Source organism: Alosa sapidissima, chromosome 8 (genome assembly GCF_018492685.1).
Source record: "Alosa sapidissima isolate fAloSap1 chromosome 8, fAloSap1.pri, whole genome shotgun sequence".
Classification (NCBI taxonomy): domain Eukaryota; kingdom Metazoa; phylum Chordata; class Actinopteri; order Clupeiformes; family Clupeidae; genus Alosa; species Alosa sapidissima.
Genome location: NC_055964.1, coordinates 1223185 through 1249938, shown reverse-complemented (window position 1 = coordinate 1249938; position 26754 = coordinate 1223185). Strand labels below are relative to the sequence as shown.

The 26754-nt window shown below is 41.4% G+C and overlaps 1 protein-coding gene across 4 annotated transcripts in view; it reads right to left on the bottom strand.

Annotated features, from left to right (window-relative positions):
* Window positions 1-17585: 17585 nt before the first annotated feature.
* gins4 (GINS complex subunit 4 (Sld5 homolog)) overlaps window positions 17586-26754 on the bottom strand; it is a 52021-nt gene continuing 42852 nt past the window's right edge. For all 4 annotated transcript variants that reach the window (XM_042101454.1, XM_042101451.1, XM_042101452.1 and 1 more), the window contains 4 exons: window positions 18865-18962; window positions 18664-18752; window positions 17972-18062; window positions 17586-17806 (listed from right to left, as the gene is read on the bottom strand). In XM_042101454.1, coding sequence (XP_041957388.1) covers window positions 17710-17806; window positions 17972-18062; window positions 18664-18752; window positions 18865-18962 — 375 coding nt within the window. In that variant the 3' untranslated portion in view covers window positions 17586-17709. The remainder of the gene's footprint in view (window positions 17807-17971; window positions 18063-18663; window positions 18753-18864; window positions 18963-26754) is intronic.

Below are 26754 nucleotides of genomic sequence, written 5' to 3'. Positions count from 1 at the left end.
TTGAAGTCGCCATAGCAACAGGTCGTTTCCTTCCAACCACGCCTCCAGCACGTTCACGTTACCGCCAGAGCGGTAGATAAAACGATGGTTACGTATGTAACCGCGGTTCTATGAATTTCGAATGACCGCCTGGAAGAAATGAAATATAACTAATGTTTCTATGTATTTAGTTAGGCTGATAAGCAAAACACTTGTGCATTTTTTGACTAAAGCATTAAAGTTTCACCATATAATATGGTTTAATTTCAGGCACTTCAGATCTGACCTCTGGGGCTAAATATTTGCTGTATACGGGTACGTTCAGATCTATGGTTCAGACTAAGCATCTTTTCTGACAAAAGAAGTTGTGCAGACCGCTTTATCAGTTTTTTAAAAAAAAGCTGCCAGCGTAGTAGCTAACATTAGGCTACGTGTGGATACAAAATGTCGCGAAAGAAGAATTGGGAGATGACGAGGAGGAAAATGTTTATCTTCGTAAACGTATGTGGGTAGATGACATGATAAGACGGGAAAGACCACAATATTAGTCCATGGGCCAGAGCAGAAGTTGGGATCACCAAAGGTGGCAAAATCTAGCAATGATTTTTGTAATCCTCTATGTCTGAGAGATATGTTTTGGTAGGCCTATGATAACCTTTTCTAAGTGGTAGCTTAGTTGTAGGCCTATTTACTGGCTTTTAAACCCATAGCTGCTACCCAGTAGGCTACCATTCACATGTTTCACCATTGCATGTGTAGGTAGGTGTATGCAAGTGTGTGGGATGATGCGATATGTCTTAATCTATGTTATATCATATGTAGATGGCATAGGCTTTTAGAAAATACACAGTTTAGAGGATAATTTAGCTTTCCATGAATTACATAGGCTAAAATGTATCCGTCATACACTTTTTCACCTATGTAATAGGATTAGATAGAGGTAAAAGACTAAAAGTGGGTAGGTCAAATCCAAACTCTTGCTATATCACATCTAGAGAGTATGGGCTTTTAGAAAATATATGGGTTAGATAGCTGAATACACTTTACACAGCTATTTTAGACCCATAACTAATATATGTCCATTGAAAATCAATGCATTTCAATGTAATGCAAAATACATTACAGAACTAAGGTATAGTGGTATGGAGGAAGTTGGGAGATGTCTCAATGTACATTATATCACATCTAGAGTATAGGCTACAGACTTCTCAAAAAATATATTTTAGGGTAAATAATCTGTTTTCCTTAATGATACCAGAACTATAATGATCGGACATGCCATGATATTTCAATTCTAAAGAGAATGCATGTAGATCCTGCATAACTATTAGGCCTAAATTCAGTTTTTTCAATTTGTTTGGAAATAGATTTCTTTTCTGAACATTCTACAGTACAAATATAAACTTCCAACTTTAGAGTGTGTTGGTGTTTGCTGGGCCAGTGTGTGGAAGCAGTTTAGTTAGGCTACAGAACAGCAATGGCTGTTGTAGTGTCAAAAATAGATTACAAGGTGAGTCCTGTTTATTTTTATTTGTGTTATGATTCAGATGTGTGAGAATGAGTAAGGATATGACCAATGACTAGGCTACATGTGAAAGACTAGATATAATAACCCATCTGGCCCAAGTAAGGTAGGCTACTAACATCATTATCAAGCATTGATGTCTGCTGTAAACCGTACTCAATAGATGTAGCCAGCTCTAAGCTGTAGACTTCCCCAATTTGTTTGTAAACAAAAGAAAGGACAAAAATAATATACAGAGATGTAGCCTATGTGTGAGAGAGCAGTTTCAGTTGGTAGGCTAACTGAATTTATTTGAATTTGGAATTTTGAGTGGCAGAATACTGATGATGCACAGTCAAGCCACTGCACTCTCACTCTCTTCCTCACATACACACACACACATACACAAACATGTTCTCTCCCTCACACACACACACACACAACACACAAAATATACTTCATATATTTTCTTTGTCTCTACACACACACACACACACACACAGTCACACACACTGTTGCTGAGTAGGAAAAGGCCTCATTTTAGCATTTTTCCTGATCTCTGTTGCTTTCAAATTGTTGTACATCCCAGAATAGAGAAGCATGGCAGAAGGAAGTAGTGGTATTCAGGGGGAGTGTTTAATACATGGTTCAGATGATAATTCAAACCTTGTGGCACCTATGAACATAGTCATGGAACACACTACTGAGAGCAGCTGAAATAAGAGCCTATCGCACCATCCTTGATCTTGCTAAAGATCTCCCTGAGGGTAGAATACCATCCATATTGTATCACAGAAAATGCTGTAGCATCTTTACTATGAAGAAACTGCTTGACAAGATCCTTGCAAAAGACATATCTGCAGAACCGTATGTCACAAAGGACCTAAGAAAATCCACAAGGAGTTTATGAGGCCAAATGTATACAGGTGCTGGTCATATAATTATAATATCATCAAAAGGTTCAATCATGTCAGTAATTCCATTCAAAAAGTGAAACTTGTATGTTCAAGCGTTCACTATCAGAAATTTGCCAGATAGAATAAGTGTGGGAGCTATTTATCTAGGTCACTAGTCAGGTCCGGACGAGCTTCTCGGGAACGCGGCGGCTCTGCGCCGGCATTACCGCCCGTGGTCATGAAGTGCATCATGGCGTCACGCCGGACGAGAACTGCGCTGGCAGACATCAGCCCGGAGTGACGTCAGTGGGCACCCGGGAAGCTAAACGTGCGATCGTGCCTGACCTGGCTGTGCTGGCAGAGGCCCGGCAAGATGCAGACAACAGAATAAATGCTGCGTGTGTATAAGGGGACCAGACTGGACCTGAGCTACGGGCACATGCAATTTAGGTGTCGGGACAGCATGAGTATTATTAAGCGGAGATAGCATGTTGGGCAAGGTCGCTAGCTAGGGTCCCGAAGTGCACCACCGGATCGTGCCAGACTAGCTGCACTGGCAGCAGACGGTGAGATCTCTGAGCACCCCAAAAAAGCCAGTAACGTCGGGACCCCTGGCCAGGACCCTGTGACAGTGAATTAGTATGACAGTGCATTTCCTGAAGTCGGAAAGTTCAGCAGGAGAATGAAGACAGTGGAGTTCAGACAGCCTGATTGGAAAGACCATCATTTGCAGCAATGGTGGCTGCACCAAACCTAAAAGAATGGGTTTGAGGCTCTTCTACACCGCCTTTCTGTTGACGCTCATAAAGACATACATCGGGTACCATAGACAGATTAGCGCAATTCGCACAGAACCAAACAAAGTTACACCAAATGTGCACTCAACCGAAAGTGCTGCTTGTCTTGGCAGAAGAACAAGAACGAGACACTGTCAACAATGCTTTATATCAGCCCCCCCAATAGTACTGTTGTGAAAATATTCACACAAATAATTGTAAATCGTGATTATTCTTCAGACAATTATCGTACCACCAAATTCTCTAATCGTGACATCCCTAGCATATGCATGGTCTGAGAATATAGAAAGTGATAACAAGGGGGTTACACGTTTCTTTTTGCAGTATACATTCCTAGAACACTGAGCTTCCTATGCATTAGGATAGCTGATCTGGAAAATATGAACCTGCGGCAACACTTAATAGTGTCAGTTTGCATTCAAGAGAATGAGAAGACCTGAATAATCAGGGCCAAATTTAGAGATGACAGCAAGCGTCTAGGCTGGAGTTGGCATTGACGTGATCAGTACAAGTGAAGAGCCGTCTCGAAGCTGAAATTGATAATGGACATTAGAAGCAACCATGCTTGGCAAAGTCTATGGCTCAGCCAAGTGTTCTGCGGGGACTGTGCAGGAGTGCACAGGCAGGAGTCTAGCAGGATCCGTAAATGCAGCCCCAAGGATGTAGTGACTAAGGCACCTAAAGAGAAAGAGAAGCTAGAGATTTAATAATGTCCATGGATTGACCTGGGTGTTATCTGGGAAAAAAATGTTAGGCTGGAAAAATTGTTAGAATGATGCAGTGACCCCATGAGTGGTGGCACGGCTCCAGGGAAAGAGGGGAAGGGGGAACCAAGGACGCGGTCCTAGAGGGAAAACGGGCGCAAACGCGGTTTGGGCCCTGGGGAGTTAATGGGGAAAGGGAAAATGTAGCGACGTGGTCGCTACGCCAGGGAAGGAGGTGGTTCAGCACTGGGTCGATACAGAACCTATGCTGGAGGGGAGTGGTCAGAGACAGATGACAAGGATATTTGAACGCATGAAGATCTGTGTTGCGGCACTGGTGCTTCGCTGGTCAGCTAGAAAGTGCAAATAAGAACCACAGCAGCATTAGCCAACACCTATCAAGCCATTTGAAAATGAGTGCATTACATTAGCCTATAAGCAAAATAGAGACATAGTAGTCTAGTAGTAGACTAGTAGCTGTTGCTTACGACAAGCCCCGGGATGAAGCATTTTTACATGAAATTGTGATAATTGGGTTTGAGTAAGCTAGGGATAGCAATATGCACCATAGCAATTAGCAATACAAAGTGCAATGGAGAAAGCCAGGAAGCAATTGAATGCTATAACTAACAGCAAGAGAAGTGGTGAGCAGTACAAATTATTAGAGAGTAATCCAAGGAACAGAGCGAAGCTACGCTGGTGTAGGTGCTTCCTTGGTCAGCTAGGAAAGTAACCAGAGACATTCTAATGAGACGCGGCACTCAAATCCTCAATAGAAATGCATGGGGTTAGTTTGTAACATCAATATGGCAGTTGTCTACACGTATCCTGCCCCAAGGTTGATATGTGAATACATTGTGCCAAGCATGTGGTGTCCTGTGAACACGTCGTGCCAATCATGTGTGATCTCGCCGCTGGAGCAAAGTTGGTGTCGTGAAGCTTTGCAAATTCGAGGTGCATTTCTGCCAAAATAGATGCTCGATAAGTGCCCAAGTGTTGCAATATGGCCGCCGAGTGGAGGGACTTGCCTAAAAGGACTTTGGGGACTGAGCAGGGCTATAGGCTGGTGTAGATGCTCCCTTGGTCGGCTAGGGAAGGAACAGAGCTACATGCTGGTGCAGGTGTTCCAAAGGTTGGAAAGGGAAGGGCTTTAATTTGCTGGCATTCTCTGAACACCGAGGAAGGCGACGGAGCAACAGCTCCTGTATGTCAGCTGCATTACGGCCAGAGCTAGTAATTTTTAGCTACATTAGCCTCTTCAGCGAAACAGCGTGAAAGCGCACCTTTACATGCACGCACAGCAAGACCGGGCTATGCATGATTGGTGACCGGATTAGAGCAGCAATGTAATGCACATGTAAGAGCATCGACATTAAATCGACCAACTTAAATCAACTATGGGCGCAGCCTTCGTAGTCCTCATTCACCTCTGTGTTTCGACAGGAGGCCCGAGGTGGAAAGTGGTGAAGGTTACGCTTTCTCCAAGCGACATACAAATACAACAATATAATACTTAAATTTAACAAGAGCAAATTAAGATGTTGGTCAGACTAAGGAGAGTAGCAATAATAAACAACCATGACAAATTCGATCAACAGCCTAACAGCTTAATAAATAAAACAAAACTATACAAACCATAAGTGCTTAATGAACTAGTTGAGGGATGAAATGTTGCGAGACAACTGGGAGGTTAACTGGAAAGCAGCATTAGCTGTAGAATTCGGCTGGTTGCTGGTTAGCTGTTTATGTAGCAGGAAATAGCCTAGAAGCTTAGCTAGAAACCCAACGCTGCGTAGCGTTTACGCTGATTGTAGTAATGCAAGTACACTAGTCGCCAAGCTAACCTTTAAGCATTGCCGTCTGCAGCAGAAGCCTTTAGTCGCCTGCAATGGGAGAAAAGCTAGTTTGCTTGCTAAACAACGAAGTGGCAAGGGACATACAACGTGTTGAAAGTTATGCTGGTCCACTCAGATCATTGCGGAATACAAGCACACTGAAACAATAAATGAAACAACTTTAGATGGACAATAACTTGGTTAACACAATTCCAAAACAAACTTTACCAAAGAAACACGAAGGGCAAGCTGGAAGTCTGATTGATCAGCATCGTCACCTCTAGAGACATGGCCGTTTGAGATGTTGAAGTGATTCGGGAGATATTGAACAACCCTGATAGGCTACTTTGTGAGCCAAAACAGGCAACAGCAAATGACGTGGCCTCGGCTAGCATAACGTTACATGTTTGCGACGTGTATCTCAACTTTAGGCAGGGAAGAGTAGGCTTGCAGAAGATAGCTTGAGTAAATGAAACGAATAAACTGCCTCACCATGGAGTTCCCACGCAACGTAGATGCAAATGCAAGTCTGTAAATAGACCCAACAACAGGCAGTAAGTTAAGTTTGAAACGAGGGTGCAAACCAGCATTTGCTGTGAGCAAAGCCGATGCTGCTATGGGCAAGAACAACTGCTGCCTTGCGGGGCGAGCAGGAACGACTGCTAGGCTACCTTGCGAGCAAGAATGACTGCTGCAGCAGTGCTGGTTAACTAAGTTATCTGGTTAAAGGTCTCATTCACCGAGAAACCGTTTAATACTTGTTCCTTTCGAAATACTATAGCTCACTCCAAGTTGCATATGCATGCTGCACGTGAAAATGATCTTCTACCCCCATTGCCCGCATTAGCCAATGAAAGAAAATACACGGAAAAACAAGCGAATCAGAAAAAGCCCTTCCCTGTGACGCCGCAGGGAAAACAATTATTCATGGCCTCGCCCACCTTGGCTTGTGACCGCCCACAGGAAGACAGGAAGATTTTGGCCAGGAGATTGTCTCTCTGCAGCTAGTAGACCGCTGGCTAGTATGCAGGCTACTTCACCACCAGGGCAGTCTCTTCGTAGTGGATATATCTCTAACTTGCGCCAGCCACAGACCAAGAGTTGTATACCAAAAGTGTCACGTCGCCGAGATTATATCAGCTCTTGTCACACGCCAGTTTTCCCTCTTATCTCTTCTCGCCGCTTATCAGACGATTGTTGTTCTACGCAGCCCGGTGACTTCGTCGGAGCTTACTTCGTTCTCCACGGGCTGTTCAGACTACACTCACGGATAAGTTGGATTGTACTGACGACCTACGTGTTATTTAACCTGGAGCTTGCTCAGTTAAACTAACAGTTGTTCGGCATAAAACAACGCACCTTGAGCCACACTAGGTGACTGGCTAACGTTACTGTCCACAAGCATGGTAGCCTCGCCTGGAGCCCAGCTCGGCCACAGGCTAGCCTCTGTCAAACACAAACACGGAGCGGTTTACCTTGAGCCCAGCTCGGTAACCGCTAGTCCCAGTCAAGCACAATCACAGCAGCCTTGCCTTGAGCTCCGCTCAGTAACCGGCTAGCTCATGTCAAGACACACCGCCTCGCCTTGAGCCCCGCTCGGTAGGGTAGCTAGTAGCTAACATTCCATTCCTTAAGTAGGCCTATGCCGCATTGATTTTGTTAAGGTAATTTGAGAGTAGGGGGGAGAATAACGAGCAGCAAACGTTTATTTGAAAACATGATAAATAGTGATGCATGTAGTACACTTGTGCGTTTAGGTTTAGCTATCACCATCTGATAAATCAAACTTTTCCCAAAGCCAGTTAGAAGGAGAGTTATACGTCCTTGCCATTTATAAAATTGACAAGACAAGCCTCTTGCTCCTGCTTTAATTGCGTGATGCCCTCGAGAGTTGCGACAACTTTGCGGATAGCTTCTAGTGTCTCTTCCTCCGTCGCCATTGTTGCTGTGCTGTTGAACTACAAGCTTCGCTGGACTATAAGTAACTCGGCAGGCAAGTTCCGCGTCATAACTCAACTGTTCGCTGATTGGTGCGGTCGTACGCGAACCGCATACTGTGGGTTGGGCCAGACTACGTGCGAGGCTGAAATCAAATTTTGGCCGGAAGTACGTAGGATGGTAACACCAGGCTACCACACGCCTGCCTACAGTTAGAATGTGGTTTTGCATCGATGTTCTGAAAACCTGGACCTGTACATCACGACAATCGACCACCAGCTCACAGGCTGTAAGTACAAACAAACTTTTCTACCTAACGACTGTTACAAAATAGCATGTTCATATTCTTCACGTTAGCATGCATGAAAAGGGCACAAGCTAGACTTAGGCTAGCTTATATTACAGGAAGCTACACCAGGCACGTAACTGAAGTGTTCTGTAAGCGATGTGTAAACTCAGAGAATGTCTAATAGAAAGGGCTATGGTAAAATCCATTTTTTTTTTTTATGTAGCCTACAGGCCACGCGCCAGGTGTTTTTTGAGATTTATCCACCACAAAAGTATATACATAAGGTCACAGTGACCTTGACCTTTGGCTACCAAAATGTTACAAGTTATTATTTGAATCCAAGTGACTGTTTCTAGCCCTGAGATATGTTGGAGATATCACATTTGCAAATATTGGACCTACGGGTATACTGGTGTATGTCACCCAATGATGTCATTTTGAGCTACCTTAAGGAATATATTGCACTTAGGACATTAAACCTGGCTTGGATTTGATCAGTAGACATGATTGATGATAATATATCTCCATTTGTCCACCATAAATGACCTAAACATTATGTTTCAACCAATCATTGAAATAGATATGTATTTGAAATCACAGGCTGGATCACACTGGCGGTTACAGCGACAAAAATAATAAAAAGGCCGAGCATTTTTCTTTTGATTTATGAAGTCCACAGATGGCCCTTTCATGTGCAGAAAGAATTTTGGAAAAAGGAGGTTGCTCATCGGAGATATTCAGGTCTGAATATTGTTATTTTTTGGGTATTCGCCAAAAGGCATGTGACATAGTGGAGACGTGCAGTCCTGGACTGACACCAGTCACACCTTACGCCTTGTAACTCCAGTTTTAAACTAACCTTGGATGGACCTTTGATGGCATGGATTGTTACTTTGCTGTGTTTAAATCTGACAGCAGGAGGGATGTCAACATTTTATGCAATTTTGGGCCTTTTTTTGAGGTTTTTGGGCCTAAAACAAGGACAGGGGCCTAACTCCCCCTGGGTTGTTTCAAATTTTGTACTATTTTGGCTTTTTGAGTTTTTAGGTGGACCCTTCAAACTGTCCATGTTTCATCAAAATCAGTGACGTAGCATGTGTCACCCCCGCCTGGTCCTCTCATGGACACACTCTTAAGTAGAAATTTCACGTATCTGTACTTTACTTCGCTATTTAAATTTATGTCAACTTTCACTTTTACTCCACTACATTTCCTACATAAAATTTATACTTTTACTCTGTTATATTTCCACTAAGCATCTTCTTTACTCGTTACTAAAACATAAAATTAGAAGAAATGTGTGCGACTGCAATAAGGGAGGCGCTTGTTTGTTGCTAAAGGAGGAGGACGCACAACTGAAACCGCCATGGAAGCACGAGCACCTACTGGAGGATCATAATTAGAGTGCATGAAAATGCAATCTACTGTTTTCCGATTTCTTATTACAGTGCATGAAAATGCACTGTACTGTTCTTCCTAGGCAACTTCTTCTTATTACAGTGCATGAAAATGCACTGTACTGTTCTTCCTAGGCAACTTCTTCTTATTACAGTGCATGAAAATGCACTGTACTGTTCTTCCTAGGCATTTTCTTCTTCTTCTTCTTCTTCTAACGCAGTTAATGCAGCTTCAACCGTTTAACGTAGAAACTTCATTCAAACTGTTACGTAGGTCTTACTTAGGACATGTGGGCTATGTATTTTTCATCTTTGTAACTTTTATACTTTTTAAACTATTAATTAAAAACTACTCAAAATTTCCCCATAGACTTAACATTGGCTGATGACATCACAATAGAGCCGTTAAGCAATTAGAATCCTATGGCAGGTGTTCGGGCCACCTGCATCAACTGCCAGTCTCAGGCTTTAAGCATACAAACTGGCCCTATTAAGACTACACATCCTGTTCAACTGCTTCCTCTGCCAAAAACTGTTTCAAAATAAAAGTCCTCACTACAATATTTCACTGTTAAACAATTTAACCCTTTAAACTACTGAACCTTTTAACTGTTCAGCCATTGTAACTGTTACTTGTCATCAACTATGACTCCTACCCACTGTAGCTAGTTAGCTAAGTAACATGGTTAGCATAGTTAGCATGTTAGTTAGCATTTTTAGCAAAACTGCTAAAAATGATTAGCTAAGTAATGTGGTTAGCATAGTTAGCATGCTAGCGTGTTAGCATGCTAGTTAGCATAGTAACTTTGTTAATATTATTATCTTTGTTAACATAGTTAGCATAACTGCTAGCAAACATTAGAGCCATTCCAACTGTCAGTTATCGTCAACTATCTACCTAAATAATTTAACCATTTAAACTATCCACCTATTTAACTGTTCAGTCATTCCAACTATATTAAACCTCATCTACTTAGCAACCAATATAGTTTGTTTTTACTCTGTATGATATTTTACATCATATTTTTCCATTTTCATGCACTGTATTTCCTTCAGGAAATGCTTTTCTAGTTACAGTGCATGAAAATGCACTGTACTGTTCTTCCTAGGCTTCTTCTTATTACAGTGCATGAAAATGCACTGTACTGTTCTTCCTAGGCTTCTTATTCTTATTCTTCCGCTAACGCATTTAATGCAGCTTCAACCGTTTAACGTAGAAACTTCATTCAAACTATGTTACGTAGGTCTTACTTGGGACATGGGTGCTATGTATTTTTCAGCTTTGTAACTTTTATACTTTTTAAACTATTAATTAAAAACTAGTCAAAATTTCCCCATAGACTTAACATGGGCTGATGACATCACAATAGAGCCGTTAAGCAATTAGAATCCTATGGCAGGTGTTCAGGCCACCTGGACCAACTGCCAGTCTCAGGCTTTAAGCATACAAACTGGCCCTATTAAGACTACACATCCTGTTCAACTGCTTCCTCTGCCAAAAACTGTTTCAAAATAAAAGTCCTCACCAGGGGCGTCGCTAGCTATTTAAAACATTCGGGGCTAGAGCCCAGAAGTTAGTTCTTTTTTGTCCGGGGGTTCGGGGGTTTCTCCCCCGAGAGATTTGGAAATCGTGCTGATGAACATGCAATTTTAACCTACTTTGAGAATGAAAAGGAAGGCCAATCGTAATGACTCACGTCAAGGCATTCTGAATATTTAGATGTTTAAAGACCGTGTAAGGAGAACCAGGCGCGCCTGCAGGTGTAAGTCCGTACACACTGTGCGTACCATCAGGCTACTCAACAGCGAGAGAAAATTTCCCTTGTGTGTGTGTATTCACACCAAATTGGCCTACCATACCTTCCCAACTATGTACAGTATCCCATTAGCTGCATGCCATCAGGCTATTTACCATTTTCTATTACGTAAAGTTAGTGTAAACATTATGTTTGAGCAGGAGAGAGAATACGCATGCAGCCACGCAATAGGCTACTTGTTGTTTTATTTTACTCGGCTATCTATATGGTTATCAGCACACAATGTTGAGCTAATTCACGAACTCAATACTCATCATGGATATCACAAGTTTTAAACAACGAAAACAGAAAGGATGGAGGCAGCAACGCTAGGAGTTATTCCAGATGGACAAGAACAAGGTAGGCAATTGGTGTGCTTGTCAGAACGTTAGACTGCACTAAAGCCAGACGTCACGTTACGCTAGAACAAAACTAAAGGTAACTTTAGCCTGTATAGGGCTGTATCAAGTTGTCCAAATGAATAGGTCATTGTAGACGTTGTCGTTGTATTATTGCATGTGGATGTTGTTATGCTATGTAGGCTACTTTTTTGCTGACTGACCAATGCACGGACCTAAAACGGACAAATATTGTTCACGAGTGAATTTTTGTTTTTGCGGGTGGGTGGGTGTGCGTACCATAGCATTAATTCCTGCAGGCGCCCCTGAGGAGAACGTCTCTTCTGCCAAAGTGCACCACATACAACACCCCAAATATCACATTAAAATAGCCTGTAGAATAAACATTGTCATGCACCTCTGTCGTGCACTTGACAGGTGTGAGCGTTCGTCTCGGGATAAACATTTCGGACGTCATCCCCTTCAATTAATGGGCTATGGGTGCCTTGAAAGCAATGCATTTGGGTTGTATATCACAAACTTTTGCCCAAAGAAAAAGTTCCATTCTGTCAAAATCAAGCCCAACATGCATTGCTTGGAAGCCCCCTCAAACGAGGTCAGGTTTATTTACTGCGCATGTGATTCAATAGTAAATCACGATATATTGCAACTGAGCTGATCGAAATGTCCTCCTGGGTTGCGGGAGATGATGACACACTGAAGAGTTTCCACTTCTTGTCCCTGCTCTGCCCTGTTTTTTCTCTAAATAAACTTCTAATATCCATTTTTCCTTATACACGTATTTCGCTAAGGCTAGTTAGTAGAAGCACGAAACAGCAATGCGTAATAGCGTAGAGGAGAATTGAAATTGCAACATTTTGCAACAAATGATTCTAAACCTGCCCAGATCACGTCAGATTGTCTTGCGCTGCTGTTAATGAACACAAAACACAAAAGTCTCTCCTACGGGGCTATTTATTTCATTCACGATTAGAGTTTTTGTTGTTGTTGACGGCCCATAGATCCGGGGCTATCCCCAGAGGATCCGGGGCTATAGCCCCGAATGCCCAGGTCTAACGACGCCACTGGTCCTCACTATAATATTTTACTGTTAAACAATTTAACCCTTTAAACTACTGAACTTTTTAACTGTTCAGCCATTGTAACTGTTACTTGTAATCAACTATGACTCCTACCTAGTGTAGCTAAGTTAGCTAAGTCACATGGTTAGCATAGTTAGCATGCTAGTTAGCATTTTTAACAAAATTACTAAAAATGATTAGCTAAGTTAACTAAGTCAAATGGTTAGCATTGTTAGCATGCTAGTTAGCATTTTTTGCAAAACTGCTTAAAATGATTAGCTAAGTCAGCTAAGTAACATGGTTAGCATGCTAGTTAGCATAGTTAGCATTTTAGCATTGTTAGCATGCTAGTTAGCATTTTAACATTGTTAGCATGCTAGTTAGCATAGTAACTTGGTTAACATTATTATCTTTGTTAACATAGGTAGCATAACTGCTAGCAAACATTAGAGCCATTCCAAGTTTCAGTTATCGTCAACTATCTACCTAAATAATTTAACCATTTAAAGTATCCACTTATTTAACCGTTCAATCATTCCAACTATATTAAACCTTATCTACCAAGTAAATCATTTACCTATATAACTATCCACCTATTTAACTGTTCAGTCATTCCAACTATATTAAACCTCATCTACCTAGCAACCAATATAGTTTGTTTTTACTCTGTATGATATTTGACATCATATTTTTTGCATTTTCATGCACTGTATTTCCTTCAGGAAATGCTTTTCTAGTTACAGTGCATGAAAATGCACTGTACTGTTCTTCCTAGGCTTCTTATTCTTCTTCTGCTTATTACAGTGCATGAAAATGCACTGTACTGTTCTTCCAAGGATTCTTATTCTTATTACAGTGCATGAAAATGCACTGTACTGTTCTTCCTAGGCATTTTATTACAGTGCATGAAAATGCACTGTACTGTTCTTCCTAGGCTTCTTATTACAGTGCATGAAAATGCACTGTACTGTTCTTCCTAGGCTTCTTATTACAGTGCATGAAAATGCACTGTACTGTTCTTCCTAGGCTTCTTCTTCTTATTACAGTGCATGAAAATGCACTGTACTGTTCTTCCTAGGCTTCTTCTTCTTATTACAGTGCATGAAAATGCACTGTACTGTTCTTCCTAGGCTTCTTCTTATTCTTCTTCTTCTTCTAACGCATTTAATGCAGCTTCAACCGTTTAACGTAGAAACTTCATTCAAACTATGTTACGTAGGTCTTACTTAGGACATGGGTGCTATGTATTTTTCAACTTTGTAACTTTTATACTTTTTAAACTATTAATTAAAAACTAATCAAAATTTCCCCATTGACTTAACATTATGATTATGACATCACAATACGGCCGTTAAGCAATTAGAATCCTATGGCAGGTGTTCGGGCCACCTGGACCAACTGCCAGTCTCAGGCTTTAAGCATACAAACTGGCCCTATTAAGACTACACATCCTGTTCAACTGCTTCCTCTGCCAAAAACTGTTTCAAAATAAAAGTCCTAACTATAATATTTCACTGTTAAACAATTCAACCCTTTAAACTACTGAACTTTTTAACTGTTCAGCCATTGTAACTGTTACTTGTCATCAACTATGACTCCTACCAGAGCCCGTCTACGGAGAGCCTTGGCACTTCCTATTAAGCCTCATTTTATCGACATTGGTTGCAGTTCCATTAGAATTCCACTAGGGGTGATCGCGGGCGAGTGCAGGTTGAATGGGGGTCTATGGAGCTAGATGGCTAAAGGTATCTCTCACCTGCTTGTCGTAGATTTTATTGTAGTTTATGCAAGTTCAATATAGATTTTAGATCTAAAGTTGAATGAACGAGTACTTATGTCCTTTTCATTTCTTACAGGTTGGGTCGTTGTTGCCCATATCACGCTAGCATTGTGCTAATGAATGACGTCATTGACATATTTGAAAGGCTTTTTAGAAGACTTACGTGACTTCAAAAAATATAACAATCAACAGTGTGTATTTTCTTTGCCTCTCCTAGCGAATGCAACATTCAAATTACTACTCAAAAAATTATATCCAGATAAAAGTGGATATTGAGGGGTAAAGCTCTTTAGACCTCAATGCATTCTGCACTCGCCTGCGAGCGCCCTCAAGTGGAATCTGAGGAGGAACTGCAACCAGTCCAGAAACCAGAAGTAACCAGACAGTGCCAATTCTCTTCTATTAGACATTCTCTGCTCCTACCCACTGTAGCTAGTTAGCATGGTTAGCATACAACTTTAGCAAGTCAACAACAATCTCCTTGGTCTTGCTGACGTTCAGCAGGAGGTTGTTGTCCCTGCACCACGTGGTCAGAAGGTCGACCTCCAACCTGTATTGAGTCTCGTCGCCCTTGGTGATGAGACCCACCAGAGTTGTGTCGTCAGCAAATTTCACTATGTGGTTGTTGCTGTAGGTTGCAGTGCAGTCATGCGTCAGCAGGGTGAAGAGCAGCGGACTGAGCACGCAGCCTTGGGGGGCCCCCGTGCTCAGTGTGATGCTGCTTGAGATATTGTTGCCAACACGTACTACTTGAGGCCTCTGACAGAGGAAGTCCAGTAGCCAGTTGCAGAGGTAGGTACTGAGTCCTAGTTTGTCAAGTCTGTAAACAGCAATCTCACATATGACATACATACATTTGGGTTTTCTCGTGGTGGGCATCTTTGTGATGTGTCGATCTCGGTAGCCGCCATTTCCTCCTGAGGAGTAGCCTCCACTCCGGCTGGAGTAGCCGCCGCCACCGCCTCTGCTGTAGGAACGATCTCCGCCGCCACCGTATCCACGATCACCGCCTCCATATCCACCGCCACCTCCATATCCTCCTCTGCCACGACCGCCACGCTAGCCGCATAATTGTATGTTACACGAAGGCATTAGAAGAACACTTCGTTCATCTGATTGGTTGAACATAGGTGGTGATAGACAGATGGTTTATCCAATCAGCTAACCAGTATTTTCGCCCCTTCCCAAAAGTTCTCCAACGGAAAGTTCCCAGATGGACATGCAGAGCAAATGCGAAGCATCCATCTGGCGGAGTCAGGTTAACAATCTTCAGTCCATGTCTTCTACATGCATTACTTTCTGAAGCAATTGCAGTTATGGCTCATGGGACAATGTAGGCCCGAAAGGCCAAAGGTTACTCACAACTTAATATAGTAAAATATAGCCATAGCGAAATTCTATGTTGACTTTAAATGGTTCTCATCATTGCTGGTTACCTTTCCTTCCACTTACAAGTGGTGTAGACTTAATGCAAATAGTTTGAGAATAATGGCTACGATCTTTGTAAAAGCAACCTTTTAGTTATTCTCACTGCTTGAAATGAGAAGTATAGCCTAACCATGTTAGATCTGTTGCATGAATGGCAGAGATAACTCAAATTCCCTTTCTACAGTCATATAAACAAGGCAATCAAATTCCAGGACCAGCATAGATGACTTTTTTAATTCTTGGATAATCTTCTCTGGTGCCAATTGAGCATTTCTCAATTTTGGATTAAAAAGCAAAGTAACTTAAGTTACTGAGAATTGTACCGAGTAAAATATTACTGAAATTGTATTGGTAATGCCTTACATTACTGCATCACAGCAAAAAGCAATGCATTACTGTAATTACATTATTTTTTTTAATGTAACCCAACACTGCCTTTCATGTATCAAAATCAAACTCGGCATATGGACTCAAAACCCCATTAGGAGGACACTCGAAAGGGGGAAATGCAATTAGAAAAACTAACTGTTGATGTGTTTGGAATTAAAACTCACTGGTTGTGTTTGTTAGTACTGTTGCAGGTCCTAATGCCAACACATGCCTTAAAAAAATTGATACGGCAGCCATTTGGATTTTGTCACAAACACAAAAACATTTTCAACAGTTCACATATTTTTTCCGATCATTACCACACTTGACACACATGATCTTCACACCATCGCTCACACATGCATTACTTTCTGGAGCCATTTTTAAAAATTGATTGCCCGTCACAGCCAAAAGAAATCAGTGGTGAAGCCGCCAAATAGGAAGAGAGCTCATATCTCAGCAAAGCTTTCACGTATCAAACCCAAACTACATGGCCCCAGTACCCAATTAAGAGGATGTTCAAGAAATTGACCACTATGGTGGTGGTGTTATAATCACAGGAAGTAGGTTCATATGTCATCAACGCTTTCATGTATAGAAACCAAACTTGGTATGTGGACTCACGACCCCATCTTGAAACAACAGAATAAATTTGCCAGTCAAAGCCAATCAAAATCGGCAGCAAAGCTGCCAAACAGAAAGTGACTTTATATCTCAGCCAATCTTTGGTTGCTAGACATGAAACTTGCTGTGACTGCTTACAGCCATATGTCTTGATATAACAGCACTGAATTGCCATGGCAACTCCTACTTGACTTGCTGCTTGCAGCTATATTTATTGTTATTATTATCATCATCATCATCATCATTATGGTTGTCCTATGCACAACTGGCAGAATGGTGAAACTGAAATAAAAATTGAGATAGAAGCTGCAATAAAAACTCTCCACCTTCTTTTTCATTGAAGTCCTGCCAGTGTAATTTCATCCTTAGATACATATGGTCCAAGAAGAGGGATAGCCTGCCATGAGACCAGAACATAGTGCTATTGTGGTTAATTTACTTAACTTGTGGCCCCATTTTAATTTTTTTTTGTCCGACACTGCATATAATCTACTTAGGAGGGCACTGTTCCCACATGCTTTGGCCCATCATCAAATGCTTGACCTCTTTTGAAAGCTGACTTCTCAGAAACAGTCAGAGTGACTGTGTGATGTACTGACAAAGAGTTACAGTGGCTTGAATGTTGTTTTTGTATTGTATTGTAACGCGGACGATGCCGGGGATGTCAAGGGCTAACCTATTAGAGCAGTGTTGATCCTGCTCCATTCAACTGCCTGCAGACTTGCTTAAAGAACAGTTTGCATTTAGAGCTATTGAGCACAACATATGCTTATATAGTGTTGAAATACATTAAATTTTGTTTAATTTTGCGGCTGAAATAAATTGGTTATTGGTTAAGTTAGGCTCTGACATAATTTTTTATTTATTTTGTGACCAACTCATTTACTTCCAGTGCAAAATATAAACGTCATCATGAGTCCCAGCAACACATAGTACAGTAACACAAGTATCCATCACATAAGTTTTACTGCTCCATTGGCCACTAGGGGCGCTATGGTGCGATAACGCATCAGATGTTGAGATCCTCTCTCCAGGTCCACAACATATTCTCTGCAAGAGATTACAAACGGGTTTGTGAGTTCACATTAACAAATTCACTCAAAGAAATCAGTTAATGATGTGACGAACAGTAAGGGCCGTCATGAAAAGGTCCATACATCCCTATGTTTGAGATGGCAAATAGAGAATTCAATCATCTTTACACCAGTTGCCTACCTTTGCTCATCAGTTTCAGGCTCCACTAGAATATTCTCCTGTCTCTCTTTCACATTAAGAAATACAAAAGTGTCCAGACAGGGCCTAGGCACTGTGAAGAAATCAGAAATCAGATCTTAACAGTGCTGTAACAGTGCACATAACGTTGCTCAACCTAGACCTGACCAACTGCAGCAACCCTAGATCATAGCACTGCCCCCACAGGGAGGCTCTAACCTATTTGCTTAGTTAAATCCAGGTGGTGACCTTTTTTTTGGCCAGGCAGTGTATATTATCCTGTTTAGGGGCAACCGTGGCCTACTGGTTAGCACTTCGGACCTGTAACCGGTAGGTTGCCGGTTCGAACCCCGACCAGTAGGCACGGCTGAAGTGCCCTTGAGCAAGGCACCTAACCCCTCACTGCTCCCCGAGCACCGCTGTTGATGCAGGCAGCTCACTGCACCGGGATTAGTGTGTGCTTCACCTCACTGTGTGTTCACTGTGTGCTGAGTGTTTCTCACTAATTCACGGATTGGGATAAATGCAGAGACCAAATTTCCCTCACATATATACTTATATATACTTATTCTAATATTTTGAGATACTAATTTTGGGTTTTTCGTGAGCTGTAAGTCGTAATAAAGATAAAAAAAAAATGACTTGAAATATGTCACTTAAATGAACTTTCCCCCAATTTTTTTCTCCATACTCACCAGCTTTAAGCATGTCCATATGCTGCAGGTTGGGAGGCATGTGTTTCAGAGCCACTTTATTCATATAATTCTCTGTGTTTACCAGATACCTGTTCAAAGACAAAATAATAATAATAATCATCATAATCATCATAATCACCATCTTCATACAACATATTTACCAGACAATTGACTCTCTGTCAATGATATTTTACAACTCACTCTCTGGCAAATATGGATTCTTCAGCTGTCAAGTATGATGGGTCGCCTTCTTCACGGCTTTTCTCTTTCTCAAGAATGTGAGGGAAGAACTTCTCTATCTGCAAGCATAAGGGAAAAAAATGCTATTTATCATTTCTTAATTTAATTGATCTTATCCATGGAAACTACACTAATAATATTATATTTGACCGATACAATTTAAAAGGTCTTTGTAATGTATCTGTATGTATATAATTTAATGGAACCTTCTACAATTCTCGATAACAAGGTTACTGATACAGTATCTGAGTCTGTGGAAAATACAACAGTAACTCTCCATTAACTGGTGCAATTAGTAGTAGAAATAACTTTTACAGCCATTGAGGTAGTTGATAATGTTTTATATAATGTCTAAAATGTAATGTGGCTTTGTATTACTGTATAACTTTAAACTTCACGTATTAACACCATATGAGGTAATCATAAATCATAAAGTAAAATGACTTTCTTTGTATTCCTGTATTTGAGTCAAGGCTGCATCATGAATGCAACAAAATGGAAATTTGGGTGTTCTCCAGTCAGCCAGTCCAGTTGACCTCTCACAGTCCTCCAAGGTGCTATCTGGTTTACTGCCACATCTACAGTGGGCATGGCTTTCAAATGACCACTTCAGTCGCGCATTACGAGGCGTGAAGCTGCGTGAAGCTTTAGTGCCACTTTCAGCCACTGTGCGTCGCTCTGCCTGCCGCCCCTACTGAAAAAGCAGGAGACTTGCCGAGAGTAATCCCAGCTTACGAATTCAATAACAAAATAAATCATGCATAATTAAACATTACCTCGATTTAGGCTACTTGGGTATGTCTTAAGGCTTGACTACACGGTGGTAACGAAAATCAAAATCGAAATTTGCTGTCTACATTATTGTCAGTGTTGGGGGTAACGCAGCTACACAAATCAAAACAGTGGTGTGATAATTGAGCCAGTAGAGAAATAACTGTTCAGAATTAATCTGTAGCCTTGGGTAGGCTTCTGCAGAAAACAATGTTGTTGCCGATTTAATACTATCTGGCGACATTTTAACAGGCTACGCAATAGAGGCTTAGACAACTATGACCCACGTTTTGGTTTCGTAAATTAATTTGCCCTACTTCTTGATTGCAATGTAGTCAATTGACTGCTTGACATTAATGAAGTCATTTTTATTTTTCTGTACAATAAACAAATACTGCTTTATGCCGCAGAATTACATTCATATTTGGCTGACTTCTGCAGACGCGCAAAAAAACACTGCCAGGCCATCCTTAAAAATATTTTCGTTTGCCGTAACCCGACCGACCCTGTCAATTTAGAACCGAACCAAATATTTATTTTTTTCCCCTTTTAGTCCGACCGACTTGCCGGTTGTAAACTTGCGTTAAGACCGACCGATTTTTTTTTAACTCTAAACAACCAATACAAATAAAATACTATTTATTTTAGTAGGCCTAAGTATTGTGAATATAAATTGCCTACATACAAACGTAGGCTCTCTTAAATAAAACCCTGTGGCGTCATCTCTACACCATTGGTTTACGCATGTCACACTATGGCCTATACGCTTCGTTTCATTCACACAAACATCTCGACTCAACGCTTATTACTTAGCACGAAGCTCTCGAGTGCGAGGACAATATGAGTCTGTTGCATAGATGTCCGAGTCATGCATAATGTTTGAAAACCACTGGCTCGTAATCACAATAATTTAACACACGACAGTTGGATACTTCACCATGTTCCCATACCTACATTTTGGTGAGTAACATAGAGATCGTTAAAACAATGAAGTATGGCTCTCCGTTTGGGACATTGAAAACTTATATTTTTAATAGGGTAGACTACCGTCGGTGATGCTGACTTGCAAAGGCCTCGGGATAACACGTTATCTCCACTATCATCAGTCAATGCCTCCTTGATCAAAGTGGGGAATGAAAGAAAAAGTTTGAGAACCACTGGCTTAACAAGTTACCTGCAGTCCAGAACACACAGAATATTGCAACAGAAAGTTGCCTTTATAATCAACTACTATTTGTTCCAACAGCATTCAAACAAAGCCTTTATAAAAGTGAAAAAATATATATAATCCATAAGAAGTAAAATAAAATACTGTTACTGTAGTAACTGTACCCCAAGCTTCAGCTCCCCACGTCTGTGACAGGCAGACGTGACACCGCCAAATTTCACTTCACCATGCACCTTCGACAATGAATAGCTCATTACACTTATGTTACTGTTGAACGCAGGCCTAAGTGGTATCATTACAAACATTATTTGGTGTCCTAAACACTGGCATTTTATGGCATTTTGTCATGTAAGGTCGTTGCAAAATCTAGAGAAATGTGTGAGGTGGTCAGCGGGGGACAATTGAGACACACATTGAATTGTGTTATTACTTGCATTCCACACTATCCACAGCTGTGGTATCGGGGGCAGGAGGATTACTGTTAGCGCAGGCTTTATATAAAATTCTTCAACAGAAGGCCTGCCTCGAATGCAGGCTTGCCCAAAATAAAGGCCTGTGGTTTGCGCAGCCTAAGTATAAGTATAAGTATAAGTATATATACTTTTTTGATCCCATGAGGGAAATTTGGTCTCTGCTTTTAACCCAATCGGTGAATTAGTGAAACACAAACAGCACACAGTGAACACACAGTGAGGTGAAGCACACACTAATCCCGGCGCAGTGAGCTGCCTGCTACAATGGTGGCGCTCGGGGAGCAGTGAGGGGTTAGGTGCCTTGCTCAAGGGCACTTCAGTCGCGGCCCACTGGTCGGGGCTCGAACCGGCAACCCTCCGGTTACAAGTCCAGAGTGCTAACCAGCCTACAGTAAGTAGGTTAAATAACAGACCCGCCACAACGTGCGGTATGATGATTTTTTACGAGCAAGATGTTTTTGGTGCTCTGCATGTTCTTAAATAACAATGATCATCAGTAGCCTAATATTCGACCATTATTTTGTGTAAGTAGGCTATGCATTGGGTTAGACACCAGGGGCCATATTCACAAAGCCTTTTATCTTACCACTAGGAGTAGGCTACTCCTAAATAGCAATAAAAGATTTTAGCTATAGGAGTTTCTCTTATTAAGTTATTCACAAACCCTTTCAGACCTAGGCTACTCTTAGTAAGGAAAAATGACAACTCCTGAACAGATTCTGGAGCTGAGCGCTCTGGAATCTTTGACTAACAGTCTAAGAGTGAGTGAGTCTTCGTTGCTATGGATGACGTTATTACTCATGCACGAGCTTGACTGAAGTGACCACCTTGATTGGCTGATGATTGTAACGCGGGAATGATTCCAAACACCTCCCTTACGATGAGTGGCAGGTGACAGGTCTGAGAATGCGTGCGCTACACAAGGACAGAAGATGATGAATAACTGAATAAAAAGGCCTAGCCTAAATGAATCAAGAGTAAGGCAAAACAAATAGCCTAGTAGCCTAATGAAACATACGGATTGATGTAGTATCTTTATAACATTATTAAATTAATCTGTTACTATGCCTATGCCTACGTTTGCAAAAGAGAATGTTTGCAAAAGAGAACTAACATGCAATAACATTGCATGTTAGTTATGCCTACAATGCAAAATTGCTTCCTCACGATTGGAAGCTCCTGTAGCCGCATAGGATTTCAAAACAGGCGAAATGCCACAAAACCGGTTTGTGAATAGGTCTGTGAGTTAGGAGTCCTCTTGACTTCTTTTAAGCCGTCACAGCTGGTGGGAAGGTGTGATTTGTTGGGGGCAGGGCCGGATTAACTGGGCACAAATGTCTGATGGCCCCCCCTGCCCCCCAGTCAACGTGAATCGGGTGGTCAGTTAATAGGCTATGCCGAAATAGTTTTCAACATTTTGAATATTAGTGTCGGGTGAATTAGGAAATGTTCTCAAAGTAGCCTTATGGCTGAAAGCTGCTTGGGATCCCCCCTGTCAAGCAATATAACCATACAAACGCGTGCACTGATTGTTTCAAAAGGAGTAAATTCGGCTTTGTCAGAACTGAGCTGTGGACGACACGGCACGGCATGTCCAATTGAAAATAAATTAACGCAACGCAACACAGACCCTGCTTCTCTCGCGTCAGTCACTGACATGAACGAAACACAGAACCCGCTTCTCTCACGGCAGTCACTGACAGTAGCCTAGAATAAATGCATGGGGAAAAAAACTTCCCCATGACAAAGACATTGTAAAACACTGAAAGTTAATATTTTGTCACTATAACATACATCTGTCCTTTAGCCTAGTGCGTAATTCTGCTTCATAAAGTTGAACAAATACATTTGCTTATTTCACAGAAAAATATAAATAGCCAGTTAGGCTCTACAGTGCAGAGTTGGTAAGTTATGGTAGGCTAACTTGGAGTGAACATACAAACAGGGGAAATTCTTTCTCTAGTAGCTGAGTAGCCTCAGGTGTGCACGTAGACATAAGGTCGAACATGAAAGCGCCAATGAATCGCGCTCTCACGACAATCACGCCGTTAAACTTAAATAGGTTAACATCACTCTAAGTTCGCCTTCAAGCAAGGAAAACGATGATTTGAGGACATCTGTTTCGTTGGAAGGGCAAGGGGTAGCAACAAGGCAACACTGAGACAGGCCCGATGGCAGGGCTGTTATGTGAGTATTAAAAGAAGTGTCTGCTAAATGTAATGTAATGTAAAATATGGGATATTCTACGGGAAAACATTAAAACGGCAAGACAGCGGGGGGAAGTTAAAATACGTGAGAAACACGGAAAAAGTTGGCATGCATTGTTTCGGTCCCCGTGCACAGGGATTATTATGACCGCCGCTAGCGAATGATATTGTGAGATCTATGTGCGAATTCGGAGAAGCGTAGGCTGTGTTCTTTCCGTGCATCAATGTAGACAATTTCTTACTATCGTGAACTCTTGTCAGGGGAGGTCATTCATTTTGTGTCACCTAGGCTATGACTTGAACAGATAGCCTGCTACGCCACCCGATGTACTATTATTATGACCGCCGCTAGTGAAGCGGTCATATAGGGATTGTCAAAGTCTCCCCCCCTGTTGGAAAAAGGACTTCCTAAGGACTGTAGTTTACCGCAGAGAACGTTTAATAAAGATAGGACTATGTTCACATGAAATGTAATTCCCATTTCTTCTTGAAGCCGAAATAAATCTGAGGATGTTTATCGGACATGCTTGGTTTTTACTGCAGGTACGTTAATCTTATAATATCAATAAGGACCTAGGTAATGTTACCGTTAGCGCTGGTTGAGTGATGAAGGCCAATTTGATTGATTGCATTTGTAGAAAACTATAAATGCGGTTATACCAAGCAAATTGATAGCAGCACTGTAATTGTATCTTTCGACTGTCATTTGTTGCACGTGCTACAAAAATCATTCTGTGCAATGGAAGATTTACCAACGTTACACCGGTCTGTTACAGTTTTGCCTATACATGCGTGAGACTGAGACGCCTGTTTATTTTGTTTTAGGTGCGTGCAGGGTGTGAGAGGGGAATCGATGTGCTTTGATTCCAGCTTGGTAGTTGAAGTCTGTGAAATTAAAAAGCATGTGTGTGTGAAGTATCCAAACAATGACACCTTCATTTCATTATGGCTGCATTAGCAACACACCTTAAGCTACTGTGTAGTGGGTCCCATTTAGAAGTGGCTACTTCATTCGTGCTTTCCTTGACTCATGGAGCTGCGTGAATTTTATTACAACTTTTCGCACGATATGGCAGTTTAAGTCCGCTTGATACTGTAAGGCGTAAGCCATTGGTTTCCAAAAGAGATTTTATTTGTGTCGCCAGCATAGCCTATTGACAATTTATGTTGTAAATAGGCCTACCTTATAGGCCTACCTGTAGCTTAGGGAAGCTAACAGCTTTCTATTAGGATCTAGTTTGTTAGTTACAGTTTTGTCATAACTCCCTGATGCATTTTTGCATTTAGAATAGCCAGAGCGTGGATATCTCAATCGGAAAATTAAACAATATCGGGTGCCAATGGACTAGGCTGGGTGAACCCAGTCTGATCTGCCCGCTATTTATTTTTTGATTTCTTAAAAGATTGAGCTTGGTCTGGTGAAAGCCAGACTAGCCATGGACCTCAGTTACACAATGCAAGGGAACATGAATCAGCCTATATTTGCACGAACAATAACTGACAACAGCTCTTCAACTTTGGCCCGTTAAAATGGGTATGAACAGTCTAGCGATGCATTTCATCAAGGCCCATTTGGACATGTCAGTAATTTGCACCACTGGTTAGATGTAAAACAGCATTTCGTTTCAGACTACTTTTACTTAATTTGTGCATTAACAATAACGTTTCAGACTACTGTTACTTAATTTGTGCATTGACAATAAAGTATAACATGAACTAAAGATGACTAAAATCTTATGTAGAAGAAGAAAAATTCACAAAAAATCCATCCATCCAAAAATCACCTTTGTTTTTGATAGCTGTTGAAAACGGCATGGAACTGACAGAGATGTTTTTGTTTATATATATAAATAAATAAATAAATAAATAAATAAATAAATAAATAAATAAATAAAATTATGCTGATACCTTTTGCTTTTCCCAAATACAATGTAGCCTACAGGTGTAAGTGACCTTTCATCAATCCATTTGCAATGGATGAACTGTGATGAACTGCCCTACTTGTGATTGTTTAGAGATTTTAAAGGTTTTATAACAATGCTACATCTTCTTTGGCTATTCTACAATCTATTCACCTTTTCAGCACCAGTAGGCTACTTTCTGTGCAGCCGCACACACACACTCAGACATGCCAAACAAGCATACACAAAAGTTTCAAGAGTGGGGGATGGAGTAAAATATGGAGACAAATTGAAGTGTGATTTCTTTTCACGGAACGGATGTACAGGACTGAGCGGCGGTCATATTTTGTACCGCTATGTGGTACATCTAGTTTGTCATATTATTAATCACATATGATTATTTGTGAAATTGTGCAAACAGGCGCAACACATTTGAAAAGGAAGGACTAGTAGCATGCAAGCTCACAGGAAAGATTGATTTAAGAACGTTATCACGGTGTGTGGCTGTGGCGCAAAGCAGCGCGGGCGGAAGACAGCGACAACTGGCAGGGGAGGGTCATGTCTTTTTTAAAAATTCTGTTGGAGGGTCATTGAACAATTTCTAGCAGGCAAGGGAGGGTCATGCAACTTTTGACTGAAGCACTCAAAATTCCTCCGGTGGCCCCTTCAATAAATAACGAACAGTCCCTAGATTGCTGCTGGGCTATATGTCTTGGTTCATGTCTGTTAACAACTCATTGCCGTCAAACGCGTAGCCTCTCTCATGGTTCCAGGCTCCATTTCTTTTTATGAGACACCCTGCTCACTTGAGCCATCTACCGTTGTTTGGGTTGTTGCAGCGTCTCACTGTGAAAATACAAATTAAAGCCGCGTGATCCCACGCACGGACCGCGAGTGACGCTGGCCAAGTCGAAGCACTGCCCACTGTAATCTGACAATACTGTCCACTCCACCACCCACCAGCAATTTCATACAGACGGATGATAATGTATGTACAGTATGTATGTATTATGTATGGAGAGATGCACCGATATGGAATTTTTGGGCCGATAACGATAACCGATATTTATTGGTTTGTTGTGGCCGATACTGATACGATAACCGATAATATTACTCTTGAAAAAAATTTGTGAAAAGTGATTTGGGGAAAGCATTTAATAGGCATAATTTTATTGCAGTAATTTTACCTACCACCAAATGATGGACAGAACTCATAATAGTCCTCAATAGTACGGCAGTCAACAACATAACAGTAGCCTAGCCCTACAGTATGTGTGGCTCCTTTAAGTGAACCTGACGTCAGTGAATTGCGAGTGAGTGGCTAGAGAGTT